The following is a 10,862-nucleotide window of genomic DNA, read 5'->3' as shown; positions in this document are numbered from 1 at the left end:
ACGGTATAACTTGACTGTGCTGTACACGGTATAACTTGACTGTGCTGTACACGGTATAACTTGACTGTGCTGTACAAGGTATAACTTGACTGTGCTGTACACGGTGTGACTGGACTGTGCTGTACACGAGATAACTAACTGTGCTGTACATGGTATAACTTGACTGTGCTGTACACGGGATAACTTGACTGTGCTGTACATGGTATAACTTGACTGTGCTGTACACGGATAACTTGACTGGAAAGGTACACGGTATAATCCTGACCGAGCTGTACACGGTATAACCGACTGTGCTGTACACGGCATAACTTGACTGTACTGTACGCGGTAGGCTAACCTTGACTGTGCTGTGTACACGGGATAACTTGACTGTGCTGTACACGGGATAACTTGACTGTGCTGTACACGGTATAACTTGACTGCGCTGTACACGGTATAACTTGACTGCGCTGTCCACGGGATAACTTGACTGTGCTGTACACGGGATAACTTGACTGTGCTGTCCACGGGATAACTTGACTGTGCTGTACACGGGATAACTTGACTGTGCTGTACACGGTATACTGTGCTGTACACGGTATAACTTGACTGCGCTGTACACGGTATAACTTGACTGCGCTGTCCACGGGATAACTTGACTGTGCTGTACACGGGATAACTTGACTGTGCTGTCCACGGGATAACTTGACTGTGCTGTACACGGGATAACTTGACTGTGCTGTACACGGGATAGCTTTAAACAAAAATGGGTATCTGTTAAACTTGGCACTTGGATATAACCTAAAAATAATCTCAGACCAGTTCGGTAATCTTTGTTTTCCTTAATCTGCTGTCTTGATGAGTGTACAGGTCTGATGGCGCTACGAACGTTTAGAACTTTAACAGATAACACAAAATATTGTTTCGACCCTCCTTTCACCGCTTGCCCAGCTTCCACCACTGGTTACCAGCGGCCAGGGTCGTATGTACAGAAGTAGTAGATATCTCACATGTGTTGTCGAATTACCTCTGGCTGTCCCGCCAGTCTCCGGTAACTTCCCGACGATCGGTATCAGTGTACAGACAAACAACAGACAGGTAGATTTCCTCCAGGTCACAGAAACACACTTGTGCACTGTAGTCTTCTATAAAAAACAGTAATTCTTCACAACATTGTTAACAGGTAATGTCTTCACAACTTAACTCCGCACTTCAAATATGTAGTCAGCACACTACCAGTGTACAATTCCTTAGTCTTCTCACTTTATATTAATCAAAATAGTTCCACAATACTTGCACAACAATTGTCTTCAGTTGTTCTGCTAGGCTTAGTCTTTACACTAGGAACAGAGGTGAGCAGCTAACTCCTAGGCAGCCCGCTCCCGTTTACAGTAGATAGGGTCAGACGCGAGAGCATTCTAGCGATGTCCAGACACGGGAGGTCGGCTCGCGACACGCCTGGAGAATTCTTGAATGATCTTCAGTAAACTTACAATAAGAAGTAAATAAAAACAAAAATGAAGTAATACAAGCTAGAATATTCTTACATAATTAATACATCAATATATGCACGAAAATTTCACTAAATTTGCCAAAATAACTGCTGCATGGGTTAGGAAATAGTCAAAACACCTGGTTTACAAAATTATAATACGAAATTATGCCTCGGCATAACAATATAATATAATATAATATAATATAATATAATATAATATAATATAATATAAAGGACTGAAAACAACTGGTACAACAAGCAGAGGGTGCTGGCTGCCTCGGCTGTGGTCTGGCCATATAAGTTTTACCCAACCAGTGGAATTATCCAGAACAATATATTTTTTCTGCTTTCTTACCAAAATTCATAATAATGTGAATGTCAATATATAAGTCAATAATATCTCATGTATACAATAAAAAAAGTATATTTTATCAAACCATCAATATGTCTGTGCTTTATTGTAGGTTGGAATTCTACATTTCTTCTGTTTTGCCTTTATTGAGATATAAAAAGTAAGTACAGATGGACACACAACAATCAGTGATATAGTTCTCCATTAACAATAACAGAGAAGAAAAACTTTCTTCACATACTCGGTAAGTTGTCATGGTGTTGATTACTCTACTGCTTTTTATATCCATTGTCAATATTAATTAATAAATAGACGCTGTTTAAGGGATATATATTTATAAAGCCAATGGGACAAAACAAATAAGTATTGACTGTAAACACACACACAACACAATCTGGCCCTTTTTCCGTCGATATAATATGACCCAATGGACGAACAGTTCTGATCGCTATTTGTGAATCTTTGACAATTGAACCGAAACTGCTGTACATTGTGTTACTTTCCAAACACATCGGACCCAGAGGAGATACTTGTGTGTGTGTGTGTGTGTGTGTGTGTGTGTGTGTGTGTACACCTCTGAATATTAACGTAAATTTGTTGCATTATTCGGCTAAGCGACGAGGATAAATATTATCATAGGAAATAGATGGATATATTTATTCAGTATAATCATCATACAAGCTTACAATGATTCAGCATGTGTATAGTTTAGGCAGGAACATAACACACGAGAAAACATTAATATTTCACGGGTCACTACAGACAGTGAGTGACCGTCAGTGTGATGCTGTCGTTTGAGCCACAAGTGACGGAGGTTAAACAGACATCATGATATACATTTATTATGAGACAACATCTTTATTTGTTGATGATGGAGGTGATGGTCTCCTTTACCCCCGAGTACCTGTAATGTAAGCACAGGTATTAATGATCTACCTGGATGTAAAGTCGTCACCAGGTGTGCTGTTACCCCCTACCGTGCCTCCCTTGCTCATGTGGCACCGTGGCACTTCTCGTTTGGCTATGTTTAGGGAACTGATTGATAGGGCTGTTTCCTAGTACTTGTTATTGCCGGTATTTATATAATAATACATGAAAGAACATTCCTAAACATAAGTAAGGGAAGACACAGTAGGGGTAACATCACACCTGTACTTCGAATCTTTTAATATTACAACACAACTCTGGAAAATACTCAGTATCTATGGTAAGGTTTTCTCTACAAGCTGGAAACAAAATATTTCCAGTTTAAGTGAAATGTCTCAGGTAAGATTTTTGTAGGACTAATTAATGGAAGGTTTGAAGGTTCTCAGAGATCATTACTTACTGCCAAAACCGCCGCCAAATCCTCCTCCGCCACCTCCGCCGCCTCCAATGCCTCCTCCAAATCCTCCACCGCCACCTCCGTCGCCTTTACCGCCTCCACCGCCGCCTCCAAATCCGCCACCGCTGCCTCCTCCAAATCCTCCGCCGCCTCCAGAACCTCCTCCAGTGCCACCTCCAGAACCTCCTCCACCGCCGAGTCCTTCCGTCGCCTCCAGCCTGCCTCCTCCAGAACCTCCTCATCCTCCGCCGCCTCCAGAACCTCCTCCCCGCCTCCAGAACCTCCTCCAACCTGACCTCCACCGCCGATTCCTCCGCCGCCTCCAGAACCTCCTCCACCTCCGAACCTCCTCCAGCCTCCAACCTCCCCGCCGACCATCCAGCCGCCGATTCCTCCGCCGCCCCCTGCCGCCTCCAGAACCTCCTCCAGTGCCCCTCCAGAACCTCCTCCACCGCCCTCCGCCGCCTCCAGCTGCCGATTCCTCCGCCGCCTCCAGAACCTCCTCCGCCGCCGATTCTCCTCCGCCTCCAGAACCTCCTCTCCAGAACCTCCAGAACCACCTCCTCCAGACCTGCCTCCACCTCCTCCAGTGCCTCCCGCCAGGCCTCCAACCTCCTCCGACCTCCACCGCCTCCAGAACCTCCCCACCTCCAGCCCTCCACCCCCCTCCTCCCCGCCGCCTCCAGCCTCCAGTGCCACCCCCAGAACCTCCTCCTCCGCCTCCATGGTGACCTCCGCCGCCGTGACCTCCACGTGATGACCTCCACCCTCCATGATGCCTCCACCTCCTCGTGATGACCTCCACCACCTCCATGATGGCCTCCGCCGCCGAACCTCCACCTCCAGTCCTCCAGCCTCCTCCTACCTCCTCCGCCTCCACCGCCAGTGCCACCTCCAGAACCTCCTCCAGTGCCGCCTCCAGAACCTCCCTCCGCCGCCGATTCCTCCGCCTCCCTCCACCGCCCCCGCCACCGCCACCGTGATGACCACCACCTCCTCCAGTACCACCACCCCCTCCGATTCCACCTCCTCCTTTTCCACCGCCTCCTCCACCTCCTCCTCCACCTCCTTTTCCATCGCCTCCCGCTCCTCCTCCATTCCACCTCCTCCTCCTCCAATTCCACCTCCCTCCTCCTCCAATTCCACCTCCTCCTCCTCCAATTCCACCTCCTCCTCCCTCCACCTCCTCCTCCTCCTCCTCCCCTCCACCTCCACCTCCACCTCCTCCTCCTCCTTTTCCACCACCACCTCCTCCTCCAAGTCCACTTAATCCTCCAATTAGTCCACCTAATCCTCCAAGTCCACCACCACCACCTCCTCCTCCAAGTCCACCTCCTCCTCCTCCTCCTCCTCCTCCTCCAATTCCACCTCCTCCTCCTCCTCCACCTCCTCCTCCTCCTTCCACCACCACCACCTCCTCCTCCAAGTCCACTTAATCCTCCCTCAGTCCACCCATCCTCCAAGTCCACCACCACCTCCTCCTCCTCCAAGTCCACCTCCTCCTCCTCCTCCTCCTCCTCCCCCAATTCCACCACCTCCTCCAAGTCCAGAATTACCTCCTCCTCCTCCAAATCCAAAACCTCCACCAGATCCAGATCCACCTCCAAATCCAAATCCACCTCCACCTCCTCCACCCCCTAGCCCAAAACCTGCACCACCTCCTTTCCCATCATGATTCCCTCCTCCACCTGTTTCAATGGCACCACCACCACCACCACCACCGCCACCTCCTGCAAAAAAAGGAAATATTCTCTTAATAACTAACCAAAGAATCCTCGTGTTTATATAGATAGTTTGTTTTGATCTTCCACCATCATATATCTACCCTCCCTTGATTCCCAATTAGTTATCTACTGTCATATATATCTACTTCTTTATCCATCTCCAGTTGCTCTACTTACCACCTGCATGACGTCTACCGGTCACGGAGACCAGGAGGACGGCCGAAGCCAGGAGGATAATGATGTGTGGTTTCTGTGGAGAACAACAAGTAGGAGATCGTCAACACTGGCAGGGATTTATGGAGGCATAATATTACAAGTGTCTGACATAAGTTTGTTTATTAATTCGTGCTAATTCGTGGTGTTTTAAGTGTGTCTGTAAACAAGTGTTATACGTGTGATGGGAAGTTTAGCATGACAACTAAACCCAGTAGTAATTACATCAAGGTGTTTATATTCTTGTAGTTTATCTCTACAAAGAATAAATTAAGTGTGTCTTGTTACAGTGTAGCTGCACCTCCTGACAACACTGACAACTTATACTGTACGCGTCCTGCCTTAGTGGCGGCTAGTTATAAGTCCTTCCAACAACAGTAACATGCTCTAGGTCTTGCCATCATGATAAATTTTCAAAGGTCTTGCCAACAATAGTAACATGTCAGAGTCCTGCCAACAATGATAACTTGTCAAAGTCTTGTTCGTAATAGCGATTTGTCATTCTTGCCAACAAAGGTAATTCGTGGCAATTCCTTCACAACAACAGGTAACTTACCATTTCTGTAGAGCTGAGTGAGCACCAGCGTCTCCCTCAGACTACTGACGCAGGTGCCGGGTGTTCCCTGACATATATATATATACACTGCCAACTCACCAGCGGCGTCAGCACCCAGAGGAGCGCCACAAGGTTAGAGGGAGAGGTGTAGACACAAGGAGGCAAGTTCAAGGACTGTGTGTTGGGACTCCGAGGGGGAGTAGTAGGAGGAGGGATAGCAGTATTAAGACTTTGTTGAACTTATAGTTGTCTGTACAGTAGTTGCTTGTAGGGTCAGCGGTCATAACATAAACACTATTGAAATGTAATCATTGGGTGTAGGAAGGAGAGCTGTGACGTCAGATGTTTCATAAACACTTTGGCCTCACAATTAAGAATCTTCTCGTTACAGGATAAGGGTTTATACGGTCATGGCTTGATGGATGAGGAAATATTGAATCAAGAGCTGGAGGTTCAACGACCGAAGGGTCATATGGCTTGGATAGACACTTTCCAGGATGAGATGACTTTAAGATCAAAGATTAAGGGATCAGGGAAAGGATTGTACCCTCTTGAGTCAGATCAGCCAATAGTTTATTATGGTAGGAGGATTGAACCACTTGTGATGGGCAGTACCGTGTTTTTTTCCTCGGCAAATGCTATACACACAGGAAAAAGTCAACGGGATATAATTATATTTTTTTCTCCAAGAAAGAGACAGTAACATACATGACTAATACCAGATATAAACAGAAAAGACTAAACTCGTAACGCAGTCTCTACCTTCTGCACACATAGTGACAACTATTTAAAATCTCTCGTTCATGAGGGAAAAGTGTTATGAACAACATCCATAAAACTACGGAAATAATGTCCAAATGTTAATGAGTTAGTTTTGACATTTATAGACAGTCTCCTCCTGTGGTACCCCTTAACACAAACTTGAGTTCCAAGTGCTGTAGACTAGGCAGGTAGTACACATGAGCCACCTTGATATATATGAATCATCTTTTTTCCTTTTCAGTCGGAGGGTTTTAGGATTATACACATATATTTTTTTTTAATTTATCGTTGTGGGAAAGAGGGACAATATTAAAGTCTACAGATTATTGTTTATTAGAGAAAATTCTATGTTGTTTACACGTGTTACTGTACATCAACAACTGAGGTTTTTAATCCCGTGTACTAAGTCACCTGATACACCAAACAACAGCTTAATATACAACACTGTTAATTAAAGAGGTGACAGGTGAATAAGGTAAATAAGTTAAGTATACAGTAACGAAATGAGAAATGAGGATGATGACGTAGATAAAGTATTGAAGACAGAAGAAGCAAAGTTTGGGTGAAGAAAATACAAAATAGGACGATTAATAGGAAGACAGAAGGTAATAGTTAATAGAAGAGATAATGTAGGGAGCACAGAAGCTTTTTTTTTAATTGTTATACCAGACATGGCAGATAAGACCGTGTGTGGATCATTCACAAGTAAGGTGTTCCTCAGCCCACTCTAACAATACAGTCCTAAAGTTCTTGCATGAGTCTAAACCTTCAGGGACACCAGCAACTCAAGGTCAGCCAGTCTTAAGAACCGTGTGGAGGCTGTCACGGGTGTTGGTACACAGAACAGCGAGTAGGTGCCTGGCGGCGGCGCATTACGAGAGTCACACCTTAGTTTAGAAGAACATTTTTCTCTCAGGCTGTTTGATATGAGGCAATAATTCTTGTCATTCCGTCATGGTCATGTACGTGTCCCTAAAGCAACATACACCACTTGACTTAAACATATTCAAGTTTGGTTACTGGTTACAGAAAACGGGATTGATGGAAAATCTTAGTTTTACAAGAGCTAACAGAAAACAAGATTTTCTTTGTGATTTTACGGAGACTTAGGAATACTTGGAAATATAATTTATAATTTACTCTTTCACCGCTGATCAGCTTGTTAGCCGTTTGGGAGATAAGCCTGTTGTTGTTAGTCTATTTTGAACTTTATTATAAAGTCCAGTGCTAGTACAGCAGGAAACCTGTGATGTTTGGTAGTGAGGGTCACACTGACGCTTCCCACGTGCGTCTCGGAATAGGACTCGAACACAATAGTGAGTGAGTTAGTTACCCCTGTGCTGTACACCCAACACCAATGTAGAACATCTTAAGAATACAACAGATTCTGTACCTGTATACTATATTTTAAGATAATCATCAAGATGTTACCTGTGATGACTGATGACACATGAAGAGCCATGATACCTACTGTACGGTCTGTCATCCTTTGATATCGAAAATTCAAATATTCTGAAAAATAGAAACGATCATGAAGATAATACTAATGCAAAATATGCATGATTAACAGTCGTCACTACCTCACCTAACCTAACCTAACATAACCTAACCTAAACAAACTTAAACTAACTTAAACAAACTTAACCTAAGCTAAACAAACTTAACTTAAGCTAAACAAACTTAACCCAACCTTACCAAAATTATTTAAGTTTAATTACGTCAAGAGAGTAAACTTAATCTTCAGTGAACAAGTCCCCATTAAACTATTACAATAAAAACTTTTGTTGTCATTTAAGGCTTAGTCTGGCGAATATTTCTACTCTCTCCCTGTGTGTGTGTGTGTGATTGCCTCTCCAACACTGTCACATTGATAGGGGTGGAGACCCTCACCAGCAGCCGGGGGGGAGGGAGGACCTCCATGCAGGCGGCTGGGGGACTTCACGGGAGAGAGGGGGGACTTCTCATGTGTGGAGAGGAGGCAGGGGACTTCATGTGAGACAGTGTGAGAGAGGCAGGCGGCTGGGGGGACTTCGGAGGGGCAGGGGGGCAGGCGGCTACAGGACAGGCAGCTGGGGGACTTCATGTGAGACAGGCAGCCGGGGGGGAGACAGGCGGACTTCATGTGAGACAGGCAGCTGGGGGGACTTCATGCAGTGAGTGGGACAGGCGGTGGGGGACTTGACAGGCGGCTGGGGGATCATGTGAGACAGGCAGCTGGGGGGACTTCATGTGAGACAGGCAGCCGGGGGGGGGGGCCGGGGGGACTTCATGTGAGACAGGCATGGGAAGGGGACTTCATGTGAGCCGGGGCAGGGGGGGAACTGAGAGGCGGCACTCATGTTCATGAGAGACAGGCAGCTGGGGGACTTCATGTGAGACAGGCAGCCGGGGGGGACCTGAGAGACAGGCAGCTTCATGTGAGACAGGCAGCCGGGGGGGACTTCATGGAGACAGGCAGGCGGTCCAGGGGGGGGACTGTGAGACAGGCGGCCGGGGGGGACTTCATGTGAGACAGGCAGCCGGGGGACTTCATGTGAGACAGGCAGCCAGGGGGGACTTCATGTGAGACAGGCGCCGGAGGGGAGACTGGAGACAGGCAGCCGGGGACTCGTGAGACAGGCGGCCGGGGGGACTTCATGTGAGACAGGCAGCTCGAGGCCCAACACTGCAACTTCCAGTGCCCTGGAAATCCCAGCTGGGTGTCAGAAGCTCTCCAGCTCTCCCTCGACGCCGGTGGTTCCAGGAACACCGTGTGGACGGGAGTGACTCAGCAGCCTTCCTGCACATTCACTATTGATTTAATTATTGTTTGTTGACCTGCCATCTCGTTAGGGGTTGTCTCCTTATTTAGGCTCAACTTGTCGTCCAGCCCACACACTAAAAACTGGTGTTCTTTTTTCTTCAAAACATTTTGAAATCTGCTATTATCATGATGTCTGTTATCATTTCATCTTATTTGATCTTCTGTAAGAGCATGATCCATCCATATAAACAAACACCTGGAACAATTCACGGAAAAAAAATGTTTAAAAAGTTTTGTTCTTTGTTAAATGGATAAAGTCTTGACGCAATGAGTCACCCTGACCCATGAGAGTAAATATCAGGCCTTTCAGTATACAGTATATATATATATATATATATATATATATATATATATATATATATATATATATATATATATATATATATATATATATATATATATAATGGTTGGCCCTCGTGTAACGAGGATGACTGGCCCAAGGGCCACCTAGATGTAGAAGCTGTCGCCAACACAGCAGCCACACTCTAAGTTAACGAGCTGGATGACCCAGTGTCAAGGAATAGTCCGAGAAGACCGGACAACTTACCAACTCTACTGGCTAACCATTACCCCGGAATACGATCCACAAATCGATTAACATCCAGGTCCCCAATTACTGCTGGGTAGACAGAGGCAAATGGCGTAAAGAAACTTTCCCATAGTTCACCCTGCCCGGGGATCGAACATGTATAAAGAGAGAGAGAGAGAGAGAGAGAGTCATTAAAGGGTTTGTTAATGGTGACCCCAACCATTATTAAGAGAAAATAATAAACTAATATGAACAAAAAATCACAATGAAGAGGCGCCTATGTTCTCCTGAAGAGATGTGAGGCCGAGCAGCAGCAGCAGCAGCAGCAGAACCCTGGCAGTCTGCGGCACACCACCACACTGTGAGTCACTACATTGGTCTGGTGTACCTACTGCTGGTGAGTATGTCTGGCACCAGGAGTCGAGTGGGTAAACTGTTAAGAACCAAAGTATTCAAAAATCAAAGTATACTTCTCAACCATCGTATATAATAATAGGGATTTAATTTCGTCCAGTTCCACAGGATTTCAGTTATTTAGAACAATTTAAATAAATTAGTTCAAACTATGACCACATAACTCCAACTATGCTGACCATATGAGTGAAACTTCTTCAGGTTCACCCGGCCATTATCTGAAGAGAGAAAAAAAGCAAAAACAGCTGAGCTCAAAAAACGTTAATATTACAGATAACTTAAAAAAATGAAGAGAAGAAAAGTATAGGTGAAATAAATTAGATTTTGTCTCTATCGTTCACTCTCTTTTTATCGTGTACAGATAAAACAATCTTGTTCTTGTTTATTTACTAAGAAAATCCCGAAATTGCAGAGGGAGTTCTTGATGGGTCCAACAACAGAATCTTGAACGGAGGAAACAACAAACTGTTTCAGATCTACAGTCAACAGGAAACTTGGTGGAGAGAGAGAGAGAGAGAGAGAGAGAGAGACATCTTTTCCAGTAAATACACCACATAGATCAAACTAAAAGACAAGCATATACAAATAAATTAATTGCTTCACTTAAGAGTATCATTTCTTCAGACCCGTGACCCTTGATAACCTTCGGGTTTAAGTGTCCAGCACTAACTGACCTCGATAGAATATCTATAAAGTTTACCACACGTAATG

The 10,862-nt window shown here is 45.2% G+C and overlaps 1 protein-coding gene and 1 long non-coding RNA gene across 2 annotated transcripts; both read right to left on the bottom strand.

Annotated features, from left to right (window-relative positions):
* Window positions 1-2,469: 2,469 nt before the first annotated feature.
* On the bottom strand, window positions 2,470-3,528 carry LOC121855378 (short stature homeobox protein 2-like). Its single transcript, XM_042350272.1, has 2 exons — window positions 3,154-3,528; window positions 2,470-2,730 (listed from the first exon to the last, which is right to left on the bottom strand). The coding sequence occupies exons 1-2, from the start codon at window positions 3,526-3,528 to the stop codon at window positions 2,653-2,655; spliced, it is 453 nt and encodes a 150-aa protein (XP_042206206.1). The 3' UTR covers window positions 2,470-2,652.
* Window positions 3,529-4,751: 1,223 nt separating this feature from the next.
* Window positions 4,752-5,692, bottom strand: LOC121855383. The gene is made up of 3 exons (XR_006086783.1): window positions 5,644-5,692; window positions 5,052-5,124; window positions 4,752-4,880 (listed from the first exon to the last, which is right to left on the bottom strand). It is a non-coding gene; the product is annotated as an uncharacterized LOC121855383 (long non-coding RNA).
* Window positions 5,693-10,862: the final 5,170 nt, after the last annotated feature.

Source organism: Homarus americanus, unplaced genomic scaffold (genome assembly GCF_018991925.1).
Source record: "Homarus americanus isolate GMGI-L3 unplaced genomic scaffold, GMGI_Hamer_2.0 scaffold22715, whole genome shotgun sequence".
Taxonomy (NCBI): Eukaryota; Metazoa; Arthropoda; class Malacostraca; order Decapoda; family Nephropidae; genus Homarus; species Homarus americanus.
This window is presented reverse-complemented; position numbering and strand designations above follow the sequence as displayed.